Below are 17,798 nucleotides of genomic sequence, written 5' to 3'. Positions count from 1 at the left end.
CTCTGTGTTAGAAGTTGGTGATAATTTGGTGTATCTAATGAAGTTTGTCCTTGGTTTTTCTCTGCAGTCGATGGTCCCACCCCTCACGCCCTCCCCGACCGATGGCTTGCCGATGGGGAGCCTGGTGTCTCACTCTCCTGCCCGCTCTGGCAGCTACAGCAGCGGGATCTCATCCCTCAGCCGCTGCAGCGTCTCCGAAACGTGCGGGATCGACCTCCCGCCGCCCGACTCTCCTCTACCCCCCATTGTCCCCACAGACGTTCCCATTCGCAGGGGCAGCAAGACTCCTCCGCCCTACAGTGTCTACGAGCGGAACAACCCCCGGCGAGCGACCCCACTGCCTCACAGTCTGTCAGTGCCGCCCACTACCGACAACCCCAGCCTGACCGGCAAACCCCAGCTGAACCGCGTGCAGCGCATTAATTCAGAGCCCCGTCACCGGCCCACGCCCAGGAAGGTCTCTCAGCTGTAGCGCGTCAGCGGTAACTTGGACTACGTCGCATTTTTTGCAGCCGTTTACTGTAAAATAACTGTAGGTTATGTATCATAATTGGCGCATTTAGGTGCATTTTTGTGGATGATAGGGAGTGGCATATAGATAAATCTTTCAAATCTTACTAATCTTTCTAAATTAGTACGAATATGTCAATAGATTAAAAAAAAAATGTCAATAAATAAGTCAAAGTCCAAAGCAAAAATGTAATTTGAAAGTCCTTTATTCATTTATTGACTCATTTCATGCTTTATGCTATTAATTATAAATAAATAAAAATTCATCAAAATTTTCAAAGTATGTGTCAATAAATAATCCAGAGGTGTCAATTAAGTAAATAAATAATTGTTAACAAATCTATCATAGTCATAGAAACAAAACATAATTTTAGAGTTATTTATGTTGTGACACATTTCATTCATTTTTATTCCCATTTCAAATATTGTGTCAATAAATAAATGATGTCAATAAATAGATCAGTGTGAATACATCAAAGTCTTTTGCTAAATATAATTTATTTATTTGACACTTCATTCATGCTTTATTAATTTTGTTTAAATATAATTGTTTTTATTTATCACATTTAATTTATAAAATGATGTAATTGTTAATGCATAACTACATTTATTGGACTTTGGACTATGTATTTATTGACACAAATGTCATGTTTTTTTTTAATTTTATTTACAAAAGATTTATTTATTATAATATGCCACTCTCAGTCCTCCATACATTTTGATTTTTTGTTTAGCAATTTGTATTCTAAAATCTAAATGAAAGTGAAACTGAATGCTCCCATGATGAATGTTTTCCTTTTTTGTTCTTTGACATTAAGTAGATCATCTTAATTTCATTTTAAAGCTGCGTATTTGATGGTTTAGTGACTATTTAGGCGATCGGCTCTTTAGACCCAGTCTAAAGCGCAGCTCAGAATTGAACTTCACCGATGAACTGAACCGGCCATCTCGGCGCAGTCCTTCTGATACGCAGATACGGTTAGAAATGAAATGTACTAGAAAAGCCATGAAGAGATTATGTAAGCTTTGAAATGGCATGTAATTTACAGCTAAATCTGAAGATCTGGCAGGTCCATATCCCATTTAGAGTGCTCTGAGACATATTGCTAGCAAGGTATTTTTGATAGAAGTACAAAATCTGTGTTGTACAGCTTTTCTTTCCACACTACAGCAGTTTTTTTGTTTTTTGGTCTTACACAAACCGAGGCGTACAGCTAGACCTGCGTCCCGTTTTAACCGCTTTGTACTTTCTGGAATGGCTAAAAGGTGCTACATATTTCTTAGTGTTTGGTTTTTTTCTAATGTAGCCTTGTATCTACCGAAACTGCCTGACCGTTTAAATGTGCCAATGTGATGAAATTGTGTGGTCTCCGAGTATTGTGCCAAAGATGCAAACAGTATTAACTTCTTTGTGAGTAAGAGTAGTTAGGAAAGCTTAACTGAAGTTAGCGTGATCGCTAGTGCTCAACAATGTGCTTCTTAAACCGTGCGCAGAGGCGTAGCTCAAGACTGCATGGGGCATGAGCAGTACAAAGCAATATAACCATTGTAGTTTGCAGAGAGCGATAGCAACAAACATCATCTAGTTCTGTGATGACGTTTCCCAGTAGCCTGATCCCAAATCAGGTTGTGTTACCGCAGTCACTTCCAAACAATATTGGCTAGATCAAATCTGTTTTTCTTTCTCCTTTGAATGTTCAATCTAACAGAAATTTTCACATTTCAATCAGAAAATGAATTTGGGATTTTCAATTTGAAATCTACAGTAGGTTGTTGACAATAATCACAATTTAGGAAATGCTGTGTGTGATGTTCATTTATATTGTTTTACCTTTTATATTCTTTCAGTATTTGATTAATTCTACATTTTTTACATCACATTTACATTTTCTCATTTTATGTTTTTTTTTTTGTTTTTTTACTCTGAACCATACTAACAACATTAAAACATTTGTTTTTCTTGCTAACAAAGCAAATGTGGTCAAGTTTTCAACAAAGCAGCTGATTTTTGACATTTACGAAGTTTCATTTCAAAGAAAATACCTACACAATCTCACAGAAAAACGTAACTATATTACAAAGTGGCGAGATCGTATGTTTTTCGTAAAAAGCATGGAGGTCCATGTCTAAACATTTTTTTTTTCGTAAAAAGTAAGCATGAAGGTCCGCGCCTGAACATAACTGTGCGTAAGCAAAATGTAGAAATTCATATCAATTAGCCACCAATTTGTCAAAACGTAAAATAGTTACGAATTGCCATGTGAGGGTGTTGCTACAGTACATCCCTTCATACGGATGAAAACTTTCCGCATATTGATGTAAAATTGAGAGTAACAAACAGCTTTTTCACTGCCAGCTTAAAAGCCCACATTTCTTTTAATAAATATTGGATAATAAATATTTGATAGTCGTTAAAATGCAACTTCAAAACACACAGCAGCGTTTGTGAATCTCGGCTGTCAGTTTACATTATTGATCACGTATAGACAATTGAAATGATCTGTACGTGTTAAAAATTGTTCTTGTTCAAAATATCCCCTGTGATTTTATTCTATAATTGCCTTTTTGTAGATAAGTACAAAGTTCAAAGTGCTATATTTTTTGGCAACCCTAAAATATTTGAAGTGTGAAGAATCAAACTAACGTTGGAATGATTATAAAATACTTAAAGATGGGCACGTAACCGATTTGTTTGTTACCTATTTTATTAACAGCTTTGCAGCTTTGTTCTCATATTGCCATGTTATGAGAGTTGCAAATTTTTCGGCAATCATGTTTTGTAATTTCGATAGATTGCCAGTGGTCAAGTCGTAGGACTTCAACTCTAGTCATGCCTGTATTTCTCCTTTTCTCTCCTTTCACCTTCCTTTTTATGGATTATATTCTTTCTGTTCAATTTTTTGAACTTGTAAAGTTGTACTTTATATCATACGATGGGATGAAAGTATTCCATATAGCCTGTGTTACAGATTTTGTACAAAAGGTGTTTATATGAAAATGTAACCAGTTCATAGCTTTGAATGTTGCAACTAAAGTTTTTATTTGTAAATGTTGAATATTAACCATCAAACAAATAAAGGTTGATTGATGTAAACTGTGATGTTATATATATTATGGCGTCTTTTGAGAACCATTACAAGGACTGTAAGTCACCATTCACCACGTTTACTACATTTACCACAGCTTCTTTAATTTTTCATTTTATTTTATTATTTTATAATTTGTTGTTATCCCAGCAATGAATTTTCCATCAAAATACTATTTATCATAAATGGTATTTTGATGGAAACTTCATTGTTGGGAGTTTAATTGAATTTTAAAAGACCAAAAATGTACATATGCCACATAGTTACATTAAAAATAGTACTGTCATAATACCATAGTAATACCATGTTTTGTAGATGTTATTTTTTATATTTGTGATTAAAAACAGCGCTATGTATAGATTCATAGTCTGTGTAAAGGATTGCATTGTTTTTCACTTCAGTATTTTCAATTGTGTTAATTATTAAAATAATGATTCTGAATATATTTTTAATTATGTAACTTTTACTTTTGATCAAACGTCTACCTCACAGCCTCATTTTCGTCAAATTTTAATATGCAATAATGTATAGTATTTTTTCTGTCCTAAAAATATTACACATTTTTAAATCAAATATAATTTTGTTCAAATCGCACATTCACTTTTTTTTTAATCTTAATCAATTATAATATGCATAATATACTTATTATTTTAAAATAATTATTAAAATTGTATATGCAGGCTATGTATGTATATACACGCATTTTATTTTACATATTGAATATTCTGTTATTGTATTAAAAACTTTATTTTAGTAATGTAAGTCGAATATTTATTTATTTACTCTGAAATAATTCACCTATTTTATAAAAAAAATCAAATATATCCTCGGATTATTGTACTATTACATGTAAATTATAATTGATATACTAGTCTAAACCATAGACTATAAAAACAAGTCTAAACATACAGTACATATACTCTAAACTAGTCGGCTCAAGAAAGGAAGGGCTTTAGGACCCGGAAGCAGCGAGCGTGCTGTCGTAATGAACGGAGCGACGTACAACACGTACATAAAGACATTAGGTGAGTGAATGGACACGCGTCTGATATCATTGATACTCGGCAGTTAGTCCACTTAAGTGCTGAGGGGTTTATGCTTCACTTTTACTTATGTATTGTAATTGTATGCACCGTTTTGAAGTTCATCATACGCCCAATGTTTGCCCTTGTTTACAGTAGCGGCATGAGCTGTCAGTGCAGCGTGGTCGCCATAAACGCTAAACTACAGGAGGATTTATCAGAATCCTCAAACTAGTACAACTTACTTCACCACAAAATGAAATAAGAGAGATGTAGGGAAAAGACGACGACATATTGTACACTTGCTAATGTAGTAACTGTGTTAATTTGTTCAGACAGAGCTCAGGCTGTGCCTCAAATCATGTAATTCGTTTACGTAGAATACCTAAACAAGTACAAACAGTAGTGTACTACACAGAATACTGTATTGTACCCACTATGCAGTGCACTTTACTCGACTTACCATGCCCAGAGTTCAAGTCGTTTATCAGGAACCGTTTAAAAGGTTTAATTAAAACAGTTATAAGTCAACACATTTTTACACAACATTATATTAAAAATATGAAATAATAGCCTTTAGATTCGGAAGGTGATCTGAACAGCATTTGCTAAATTAAACATTCAATGTAAAACGTTAAAGGTCAGATAAAGATATACATAGATTTTTTTAAGTAGTAGAACTGGCCATAGACATTCAAAACAGACGTATGATGGCCAAAAATGTTGATTGTTTAAAATGTGTTTATGCCCACTAGGTAGGCAGCTCATTATGTTTTGAGATACAGCCATTGCTTGTTTGCTGCCCATCACAGTCACTCAGTTAAAGAGTAAAGGCCAGTTTCTTTTCATTTTTGCAATATGGATCTCATGTAAAGGTAAATGAAGACACTGATATAAAAAGAGGTCATTCTCCCATATGAGTGCTGAATTTAGTTTCTAGGTTAATTAATTAACGAAGTTGCCCTTGCAAAGCTACCCTAATGAATACGATTATTTTGAATTTCTAATCAGTGAAAACTGGTGAAACATCTCTTTAAATTGGCTTTGAGGTTTAAATGGTTGTTTCCGTTAAAGGAATTTTAGATTTAGTATATATTTAATATAACAGATTGTATATTATACATTATAAAATATATAAACTGCATATTAGGAATATAAACTGCTGCACTATGTATACAGTTTTTTTGCAAAATGAAATTATTAATAAATACATGTGTGTATATATGCATATATATATATATATATATATATATATATACACACACACACACACTCACACACACACACATTTTTATTATTTTTTTTATTAAAATCTTTAAATAACATTTTAATTTAAATAATTTAATAGAATATTTGATATTTCTGAAGAAAACACACACACACATATAATCTCAATGACAGGCCATATGGAATATTTTAATAGATAATAGATAGAATAATTTAATAGAAATAATAGATTTGCGTGTGTGTAGCCTATATATAGACTGTTTAAAAGCAGCCAGTAGTGTGCAAACCTTTGACTTATGCATATAAACAGTTTTAAAAAGTTTTACCATGAGATCTCGTGAGTCAGCCTCGTTCTTTTTTGTCTGCTTCGTCTACAGCTGTCTGCAGCCCATCATTAATCTCACCGCTGCTGTGATGCAGACTAATGGTCAAGCATTCCAGCTGAAATCATACTTACAGGTGCAGACTTTGAGATAATTGAATCAGACTCGGTCTGTCAGCGCCATGTCGTGCAATGCACAGTTAAAATAGGGCCATGTATCAAGGAAACCGAAAATTGCCTTGTCGAGAGTGGAAATCTGTCATTGCGGTTTCAAATTACCCTTAAAGCAGCGAGTTCACTAAGCATTTTTGGACACATTTGATGACTGGTGCAATTAAAATGGTTACGCTCAGGTATGCATAAACAAAGCTACCAGGCTACAGTTTTACATTATGCAGGTGGCATATTTGACAGTATTACTCGCAGGATAAATGGGTTAGAAGTTATAAACGCAAAGCATATGATAAATTGATTCTGCTGGCATCAGACCACCATGCTCCATTCCGCAGCTGTGTGCAATGGTCACCTAATATTACCCAGACATTTGCTTTCAACATATCTTTAATTGGACTCGGCTACAAAAAATCCATCTATGTTGCACACCTGCTGTGCCAGCCTTGGTTTTTATCGCTCGCGGTTTTATTTCTGTCCGTAGCACATGGAAATGGTGGAAAGTGTTCTCGACTCGGATTCTGAAAGCAGCCTTTGATGAAAAATGAACTCAACGCTTTCTTTTGATCTCTGCGCACCAGTCCTAGATTCTCCCATCTGCCCGTTTTTAAGAATAAACTATTAGATGCTCCACTTTACACACCTTTGAGATCCTCGTGGCATGTGCCAACCTCTCCGTATGCAGCCTGAAGTGAAAATATAGGATTGTGGCTCAGTGGAGGGACAAGCAAAAATAGACGTCTTTGAGAAAAAAGGCCGTTGTGTGTTGTGTGGCACCGGCGTGATTGACAGTCTCTCACTGTATGTGCTGCCGAGGGATTGTTGTTAGAGGAACCTGACAGCTGCCACTTGGCAGGTCTGCCCAGAACACCATGGATAATTTAGCCACTCGTTGTCATAATAGTTCATTAGTCACACTCTTGTGTGAGACGCAGCTAAGCGAATGAATACTTAACACTACAAGAAGTTTCAGAGCAGGGTAAGACACATGAGAGATGAATCTGCTAGATGAAGATGACGTGGAATCAAAACCTAGCCTGTTTGCTTTCTTAATGGATGTTTCTGCTCTTATTGTGTTTCAATTCAGCGCTCGCAAGGTCTTCAAAAGAAAAACAGAAAATTGTGAATAATTAAAATTCAATAACCTCTGGTCTTTATATATACACAGTACCAAGTTTATTAGAAGGAAAATAATAACACATTCGACTGATCAAAAGTGACAGTAAACACTTTTTTTGTCACATTTACTGTTTTTGTTATTATCATTTTCGTGTGTAATTTGTTGTTACAAAAGATTTCCAGATAAATGCTGTTCTTTTGAACTATTTATCAGAGACACCTTTAAAAAAAGTTTTTACAAAAATGTACAGCAGCATAACCTTTATAAACTGTGTTTCATGAGCAGCAGTAAATCAGCATATTAGAGGGATTTCTGAAGGATCATGGGATACTGAAGCCTGGAGTAATGAAGCTGAAAATGCAGCCTTTTCATCATAGGAAGAAATTACAAAATATATCCAAAAAGAAAAGTTGTTTTAAATTTTAATAATATTTCACAATATTACACTTTTACAGTATTTTTTATCACATTTTTCAAGAACTTTAAAAACTCTTATAGACTTCGAACTTTTCAACATTCTATATGTCAAAAGCTATCGAATATTTTTTGTTCAATACATTCGTTTATTCATTATCAATAAAAAATATTAAAGTTTGGGGCATTTTTATAATATTAGTACTTTTTATTATTTATTATAAGTGATGTTTGTGTAGCTAGTCAAACACATCCTCCTCGGGTATCTTGCAATTTTATTATTTCTACCACAGGTGTCAATAGACTACGTAGAAATTGTGTAATTTTTATTTACTTTTTAATAATTGCGATTTTACTTCCCGTAAGTACTAACTAAATCTCACAACGTGATTCTTTTATGCTTTGTCGGGCAATTATTATTTTATTTTATTTTTTTAGTACTGCCCACTTTTCATAAAAGTGCTTTGCAAATGCTGTTTTGCGCAAAATTGAAATAATCAGTGTTTGTATTATATTGATAATGTTGCCTCGGCTAGCCTACATACACAGCAGAGGGTCAGGAAGGTGTCTCTTTGTGACCACAAAAGAGGTTTTGGTAATTTTCCCTGCTTGAGCCGTATCTGGCTCACAGCAGTGCAACCCTGACAAATCCTGCACTGCGTTATGATTCGCTCAGCACTTCTTCTTTTTTTACCCTACATCTCCCAGATCTTCCAGTAAGTTTTTGTAGTCTCTGATTTTTGAGCATCTCGAACGGCCTCCTGTGTGCAAGACTTTCTTCAAGTGCTTACCAGTAATTCTATGAGGTTGCTACTGGAGACTTTGACTGGAGGCTTTTTGGGGGAAAATGGTACAAGCTGTTCCTCTTCTTTTTGTTACTGTGGTGAACTCTGTAAAATGAATGAGAAGCATAATTGCACAACGTGTACCACCAAATAAAGCATCACACTAGCAATTAATGGTATTAGAGCGAGCGTGCTCTTGTCAGATTCAATTTCAATGCCTCAGTGGGTTTTTCTGCCCTAATGCGCTGGATGTACAGAGTTTTGTCATTGCGAATATGGTCCACAGATGGCTGCAGATAGGTGCAATTACGAAATTCATTATTAAATTGGCTGCTTTATGAATGTTTTCTTCTTTTTGACCTCACTAGCGCCCTGCAATTTGATTCAAAACAAGGTGAATCATGTTTAGAGGCATGTGGTTAAACTTACTTAAGATATTTTTGTTCTCTTTGTGAGTTTAGATCATCCAACAACTCCTTAAAACATGCCTTTTTCCTGTGTAGAGACCACTTCTCAGTACTTAAACAACAAAGGCATCCATATTTGGTTGAATGTTTGAATTATTTCTTCATTAGATGTTACCAGACCAGATACTTTGAACAAGCTAAGGTCATTTCTCTTTTCATTCTCTCTCTTCAGATGATGGCGCAGACAGGCTTTGGGCGAAGATACTTCAAAGCTTTTGTTAGTGGCTTCTTTGTAGCTGTCCCCGTGACAGTGACTGTTTTAGATCGTCTTGCCTATGTGGCACGCGTGGAAGGTGCCTCGATGCAGGTGGGATGTCCTTTATATACTTTGTCAAACAAATTTCTTTGGCATGTTGAGCCATGGTGCTCATATGGGTGATGCTGGTTTGAGTCAACTTTTTTTTTTTTTTATCACTTTACCCTTTTGTGTCTTTTTTGTTTTCACTATTTCTGTATTTGTTATTTGCATATAATAAAAAAGCACCAAATTTAAAACAAAAATTGCATTGTCTTAGAATTTAATCTTTTGGAAATTCAGTTTATATCTTCATATTTAAAATGTGTCTATATATATATATATGTGTGTGTTTTTAATTTTTAATTCGACAGACAGACAGCTTGAACTTAATCACAGAAATGAATCAAACTTACCATTTTTTTTTCATGGAAAAGTGTTTTGCGAAACTACACTCTCAAGGCAACTTTTTGAGCAATGTTGCCAGGCAGTTTTGGTTAATCTTGCCGTCAGTGGGCAACCAGGTGAGGCACAGGGCAAAATTGCTCAAAACGTTGCCCTGTGTATCATCAGCATAATACAAGTCTGTAAAAAACAGGGCACATTGTACTTCATTAATTTGAAGGAATTTTCCATATTTATTGTTTTACAGATGTTTTACCTGTATTTTGAACTTTTTTGTGTGTTTTCGAGGTAGCGGAAAGGGCCGTAAACTTAATGGACAATACCCCACTAATGAGCTGCCAGTGCTTTTTCTGTTATTTCACAGATTTATTTCTTACAGTGTCGTTTAATGGCAGTTTAGTAAACTTAATAGCCTTAAAATCACCATATTCACAATTTTACTTGATTTTTTGTATTACCGTCAAAATAATTGAAAATATATTGTGAATACTTAATATATTTCCCCAGCCATAAAAAAAAAGTTAAAGAGGTTTTTACCTTTACAAGCTCTAATTTTTTAAAGATTAATAACCTTTTAGTTATGTTAGGACTCTGCATTACGGCTTAATCAATCCAAATTCGCTAAACATTGCACTAATAGCACTAAGACCATGATGAAAGACACCTCCAATAATAATGAGAGGACACCATCTGAATACAGAAGTGATGGTTCATTATGTACCTAATGAACACTAACTAACCAACACGCTGTTGTTGTTGTTGTTTTCCTTTCGGAGTCCAGTTTTCTGTCTTGGCTTCGAGTGTTATATATTTGCTAATGGCTTTTCCCGGTTCATCCACGGCCTTTGAATCCAAATAAGTCACTCCATGGACAATGCTGAAAGCTGACGCCAATGCAGAATGAGAAAATGTGTCTGAATAAAAAGATAGAGCGCCCAGCTGTGACAGATAAATTCTCTAGGCGGGAACACTCGTCGGGATATTTATTTTAGAAGGACAGATAAGAGATATTTCTGTCAATTATCCCAGCAAGCGTGAAATGGCTCATCGAGATCTCCCTTAGTGATTCATTGGAGGCCTGTGTATCAAGTCAGTCGACGACTTGCATGCTTGAGAAGGTTCGTCACACACAAGTTGTTTGATATACCACCACAAACGAGTTAAGAGGAAAACAAATAGTCTAAAAAAATTCTGTTTTGAAGTAGACGCTATTTTTACCCTTAGGATGTCGTCAGTCGAAAAGGCTGAATGAAGAACAGAGGCTCTTTTCCAGAACAAAACTAAAGCAAAGTTGCTGAGTTTATTCTTAGAGTTGGCTTAGTAGTTTGGGAAGTTTGTGTGGTATGGAGGATTAAAGCAATCAATCACAGACCAAAAAGAAAAGTCATCTCTAACTTTCCCAGAGAGTAGAATTTATGAAGCATGTTGACTTGTGTGGTTTGAATCTTTCCCAGCCGTCCTTAAACCCAGATGGAGAGTCGTCACCTGATGTTGTGCTGCTCAACCGCTGGAGCGTGAGGAACTACCAAGTACACCGAGGGGACATTGTGTCAGTTCTGTGAGTAGCCGCATTTAAGTCATATTTTTTGCTACGTGAGCTTTCGCTGTGGGCAGAGCCACAACACTGTAGAGCCCAAGTGACTGAAAAAACACCTTTTCTCCTTTATATTCTATTGTGTTTAGGGAAGCACAATATATCGGACAACAGGCAAGAGATCTTTTGAATTTATTGGTATCAATGATGTGGCCATCTTCTAATATCTCTTTAAGTCTAGACATCTTTAAAAACACTGAATGTATTTATTTAAAATTTATTTAGATAAAATAGTTCATATTTTTAAAATAGGTCATTTAACGTTTATTGGCCATGACAGTAATTATTAACGGCTAATCAAAATTGGCTTGAATTTTAACATTGGTGCGTGTTTAATTATATAATTAGGGATTTTGTAATTGTATTTTAATCTTTACATGTAATTCTTAAGGTCTTTGCACTCGTTTTTTTCGTCTATCACTATCCTTTCCTATTAAAATGCATGCTACAGATGCGAAAACGCAGAAAATTGAACCTGATCCGAATTTTTTTTATGACGTCCCAAAGTTTCGGAGGCAGTGTGTAAACATGATTGACACAACCTGAGGTCGTATTTATTTTTAAGTGTGCGAAAATTTAGGATAAAAATTTCTGACTCCGTGTGCAAAGACCTTTAATCTTCACCTTTAATGATGCTAATAATAAATTTATGCAATTCAATTTAATGTTAACCAAATCTCAAAATGAATTGATCTATTGTTCTTATTCATATTTATATGTATATTTTACTTTATTAAGAATTTAATAAAAATGTTGACTATCTTCAGTCTTCTCAAAATAAAAACTTGTTTAACATACTTCGAGTTATAATGTTGTGATGCCTAAATGTACATAACATATAGAATAACTGATTTACACAACTTTTTTTCTATTTAAAAAAATATATTGTAGTCCACTTATCAGTTATTAACATCAAAATTATTATTGACTTATTTTGTCGAATGAAATTGTGATTCTAATTCTAGCATAAATCTTTATTTTGGCACCTCCGCTCTAGTGAAATTCTATAAAATGGTATAAAATGTCAGAAAAGTCAGTTTATTAGTTGAAATCTGGCAGATTTGATGTTTTTGTGAAATTATGTTGAGGTCAAACGGTTGAGCCTGCAGACCTCTGCTGTTTCACGGGTGTCATACCCGTCCTCACATTCACTCAGGTTTTCAAATCCTTGGTAAATAAATAGCACATTAATTCAGAAAATTGCACGCTTAGATGTTCCCCATCTAGATAAAGATCATCTATAGCACTCAAAATTGCTAATTGGGCCATTTTGGTCCCTCTCTAATCTGCCACAGATCTCCTTGACCTTAAACCCAGCTGTTCTTGAGTACACTAACTCAAGAGGAATCCTCCTCGGGATAATGAGCCCACTACTGTCATCCCAAGTAATTGGTATGGACGCAATCGTCTGATACACTTTAATGTGGTGCTCAACACCAAAGGCCTTTTGACACAGGCCCTGCGGAGGCTATCATCTAAACTCTAGTTAGGTAACTTCTGTTCACTTTTATGTATGGGCTGTATTTTGAAGCACCAGGGGAAAAGAAAGTATTTATTTCGCCCAACTTCTCGATCAAATACTCACCCTGCTGTGTTCTTTGGGTTTGTAAGTTTGATAGACCAGAAGATAGACTCAGCACCATTAGCTGTTCAAATGAGGTTTTGATACTGTGAAACTGAGGGACTTGTGTATGATAATAATGCCGCCACTCAGTTGACGTTTATCACATGTAAAACATACTCTGTTGGCCTGTAGAGAGTTTAACATGAATTAATGAAGTAGAAACCTCCAAACAAAGCATTATCAGTTATTAAATTAATCAGCTTAAAGTATCTTACCATTTTCTGTCTGTCCGTCTGTCTGTCTTTTTTTTTTTTTTTGCCGCTAGATGTGCTGAATGAAGAAAAAATAATGACTGTTCTCAAGAAGGTTTTTAGAGCACTGCCTCTGTCTGTCATTGGTCAAATAAAACTGATGACTCCGCCCCCAAACTCACATCATTGGTTAAGCCACTGTCGCTATGCCAGGCTGGGCAGAATTCTCTGACAAACAAAGTATTGTTTTCAAAACACCACAAAGTTTTAGTGTCTTATTTATCATTTTTTATCTGGAATAGCATTAAGGTTTTTTTTTCTTTACATAAAAATACACATTTCAGCTTTAAATTGATATACTGTTTATTTAGTTATGTAAGTCCTTGAATTGGGAACAATGTTAAGAGCGTGGTGAGGCAGATTCACTCTATCATTACCCAAAGATGGCACTCTTCCCCTGCTGGGAATCAACTGCGCTGGGAACATGATGTTCATCCTTTGCAAAAACTAACCTGAGGGGGAAAGCTACAGTAGCAATGCATGCTAGTCTTCTTTTGTGTTTCACAAAAATGAGCGAGCTATTCTGTTTTACTTTTTTATATTAACCATGTTTAAACATATTTAGATCACATGACCATGTAAATTGCCACAAAACAGTTTATTGAATCAAACCAGACATTTCTGCGTGCAGTTCAATCTGAATGTTTTTATGCAGTTGCATGAGTTTTGTTTTCCTCTGGCTGTTTGGATCAAAAGCAGGTATAATTGGGACTCATTGAGCCCACAGAGTAATATATCTTATTTAGAGAACATTCCTCATCTTCAGACAGCAGTCGATGGGGAAGAGGTTCTGTCAGGGTGTTTTATGCACACAGAATTATTTTTTGCATGCTTCGAGTGTAAACGGGGACAGACTTGATGATTTTATGAATTGACATTTAGAGCAATCGGAAAAACTAGTTCTTTCACAGCATTATTTGGTCAAAAGTCAGGTCTGTGCATCTGTGACTAAGAGGAAACGGTGGCACAAAATTTAGAGTGCCAAAACATTTTGTCCTTTTTACATTTTACATTTTACAAATAACCACAGGTTGCATAAGAAACGTAGGAAATAATAATAGTTGTTCTGACTAGAAGAAGCACTGATAGAGGACCAAAAAGAGCAGATAGATGTCCATCGATTCACAGCATGCCTGTCAATTTTCCCACTCTTTTCCGAGCCGCTTTGAAGTGGGATTTCATTGGGGCTGGATTGGGTTGAGAGTAATTAGCCCTCTACATAGAAACCAGTTTTGTCCTCAGAGAGGTTTCGTGGAGCCCAACTCGCATTCGGGAAATTTGGCATTCAGCTCAGTGTTTGAGGTGAACCGAGGCTTCTGTGCTTTTAGCAGCAGCAACCTTACAACCTGCTTGGTTGTTAATGTGGTGGCCAGAAACACATGATGGTGGCAAACTCAACGGGTCATGTTGGTGGCTCTTTTTAGTCTAGAAATGGGTTGTGTTTTTTTTTTAGGTTCTAAAAATGCATGTGAAAAACATGTGAAACCTTCAGATAAGGACATTGAGGAAGGTCCAGGGCCAGTGTGAGGGAGGTTTGGGCCATTTGACAGAACTGCCACACACTAAATCTGACCAGTCTGACCAGTTGAAATTATCTTTGTATAAATATGTTTATGCTACCTCTTTGGCAATATAATGATAGTGATAATAATAATAATAATAATAATAATAATAATAAAAAACATATTTTCATCTTATTATTATTAGAGAGTAATTAAAAATGTAAGATATTATTATTTTTATTAATGCTGTTACTATTCCTGTATTAATGGTACAATAATAATAGTAACAACCTATTATAGCAATTTAAACTTTTAAATCAATAAACTTTCATGTTAATGAAATCTTATGTTTTGATGATACTATTAGTACTACTACTAGTAGTAGTAATATTAATTTTAAATGTATGGAAAAATGTAAAGAATTTTGTTTTGCTTTCAGTTTTGTCCAGTTAACCAGCAAAAAAAAAAAAAAAAAAAAAATATATATATATATATATATATATATATATATATATATATATATATAGAGAGAGAGAGAGAGAGAGAGAGAGAGAGAGAGATTATTACCAGATTTTTCCCCCCAGATGATACCTGTTTTCCCGAACAGTAGCAGAAATGGAGCTGTAAGCTATATTAGATTTGTAGATAACATCATTTTGTCCTGCTTTTCATCCTGATGGCCGCTTCACAAGCCTGGAGTATTGTACTCAGCATGAGGTTTAATATCATTCTTGTGCCAGCCCTTGATTTTTGTGGCATAAAGATTGGTATCATTTATTGCCCTCCGTTTTTTTGATGCCTTAACTCATCATTGGTTCAACAGAGACGTTATCTGTGAGGCTATTTGTGCCATTAAATCAGATGATAACTGTCACATCAGAGCGGTAAGAAATTACCGTTTCAAGGAAATTTAAACCGTTAGAGTTCCTTTAAATAACGTGAAACTACTTTCCCATGCAGTTAGATCTTATAAATATTTAAAAAGTAGATCATCGTTATTGTAATTTTTCTCCTTTTAGTCTGAACTGCAAGATGAACCTTCCCCTTTTGGCCAGAAAATGAAATTATCAGTGGAGGAATCACTCACAGATGTTTAATTTGCAGAAGCTGGAGGCAAGCGCTCTGTTCATCCAGGGAACTCTGAAACTCATTTTCTCCACCAACAGCCTCACCAATTAAATCTGAGGTCAAGCGTCCATCATCCTTAGCAGGAAAAGCTTTGGCTGCACTTGTAAAAGCTTATTTATTCCATTTGTTAGTTGTGCGTGCCGGATTTGATAGTTCTCTTTGTTTGTTGTATTCGCAATGCATGCAGAAAATATGAAAAAAATAGAAATCAAAGAATGCCTGCCTGCAACCAACAGTAGAGCAGCTCGACCTCCAGCCATTTAGAAGCAAACAGTGATGCTCTTCCAAGTTCACTTCGCTGGAAGCATTTGTGTCCAATGTGCCTTGAGCACTTTCTGAGCCGTAATCTCTGACAGTGTAGAAAGAATCAGTGTAGAATCTCTTGTAACTTAATTGCATGACACTGTATTTAAAACATTTTATTATTATTATTATTATTATTACTGCTTTATTTATTTCATTCTTATATTACAATTTTTATATTTAAGATTAAAATGTAATTGTATGTCATTTTGAGTAATAAAAAAAAAAAAAATTAACTATTCTTAGTTATTATATATTGATTGAATTTATTATTCTATTTAGTATTTATCTTTTTGTCAAATCGCCCAGGCCTAATTTAATATTTGTCTTTATTTTGATAATTAAGTCCTTAATACATGGATTTTAATAAATAGTTTAGATTAAATTTATAACTTTTAACTTACATTAGATTAAACTGTAATTGAATGTAATTTTAATTAAAATTACATGAGTTTTCAGATTTGATGAAAATGTAAAAAATAAAAAAAAATAAAAAAATCTTTATTCTTTATTTTGTTATTTATGTTTTAATTAAAATTAATTATTTTATTAGATCTCTAATTATTTAAAATAAAATTTAATGAATATATATATATATATATATATATATATATATATATAAAAAATTTTTTATATATTATTATTATTATTTTTTTTTTTTTTTTTTTTTACATGAGTCTCAATCCACCTACTGTTTTCATCAACTGACTTTTTGGGAGTAATTATTATCAAAAGCATGTGTTGCTGTGGAGACGGTCTACCTCTGCAGCTGTTTTTACATCCAAGAGCTTCTCTTAACAATACAGAGACTTCTGCAGTGCCCTATTTAATGTGGTTTATTATATAATTTTTAATCTCAACCGAAAACTACATTAGCCACACTCATGTAAATATATCGGTAGTTGCAAACATAGCTGTTAGTGGTCTGTCATCATGCCTTGTGGATATTTAGTCTGTGATTGGAGCAGATATCTTATTCTGGACAAACATCAAAGAGGCTTCCCTGGCACTCACCACCAATAGGATGCCTCCTCTAAAATGCATTAGCGCTGGTATTGTACGTTCCCCTCGTCTCCTGCATGAACTGTGCTCTGCCCACATGGGTGGGAGATGTTAGTCCCTTGACACATTCAGGACATAATAAAGCTGGAAGATCTGGATGTAGCAGATGGGAAATCTGTCTTAAAGATGTCAAGGGCTAGCTTTTTCTTGATACCTTTTTCTCTTTGCTTCCTTTGATACATATGTATTAGGTTACATTTATGTTATTATATTATTATATATTACATATTTTATTAAATTAAAATTAATTAAAATTAAAAATAAATTTATGCATTTAGCAGACGGTTTTATCCAAAGTGACTTACAGTGCATTCAGGCATATCAATTTTTACCTATCATGTGTTCTCGGGGAATCGAACCCCCAACCTTGCACTTGATAAGCAATGCTCTACTTTACAATTTGTGTTATATTATATTGTATACTATACAAAATTAGTTTAAAAAAATTATAATTTTGAAATATGATATAATAACAGTACAGTAAAATATTTTTTTCTTTATTTTTAAATGTATATAATCTAATTAACTTTTATTAGTTTTTTTAATGAAAGTTTAATTAATATGTAATTG

General features: G+C 34.4%; 2 protein-coding genes across 3 annotated transcripts in view; both read left to right on the top strand.

Annotated features, from left to right (window-relative positions):
- dock4a (dedicator of cytokinesis 4a) overlaps positions 1-3,604 on the top strand; it is a 66,762-nt gene extending 63,158 nt beyond the window's left edge. For both annotated transcript variants that reach the window (XM_026202633.1, XM_026202634.1), the window contains one exon: positions 68-3,604. In XM_026202633.1, coding sequence (XP_026058418.1) covers positions 68-472 — 405 coding nt within the window. In that variant the 3' untranslated portion in view covers positions 473-3,604. The remainder of the gene's footprint in view (positions 1-67) is intronic.
- Positions 3,605-4,544: 940 nt separating this feature from the next.
- The window catches only part of immp2l (inner mitochondrial membrane peptidase subunit 2), an 85,544-nt gene continuing 72,290 nt past the window's right edge, over positions 4,545-17,798 (top strand). The window contains exons 1-3 of the mRNA XM_026202704.1: positions 4,545-4,621; positions 9,297-9,431; positions 11,219-11,322. Of these exons, the coding sequence (XP_026058489.1) occupies positions 9,297-9,431; positions 11,219-11,322 (239 nt within the window). The 5' untranslated portion in view covers positions 4,545-4,621. The remainder of the gene's footprint in view (positions 4,622-9,296; positions 9,432-11,218; positions 11,323-17,798) is intronic.

Source organism: Carassius auratus, chromosome 25 (genome assembly GCF_003368295.1).
Source record: "Carassius auratus strain Wakin chromosome 25, ASM336829v1, whole genome shotgun sequence".
Taxonomy (NCBI): Eukaryota; Metazoa; Chordata; class Actinopteri; order Cypriniformes; family Cyprinidae; genus Carassius; species Carassius auratus.
Note: the sequence above shows the minus strand (reverse complement) of the source record. Positions and strands in the feature narration are given on the sequence as shown.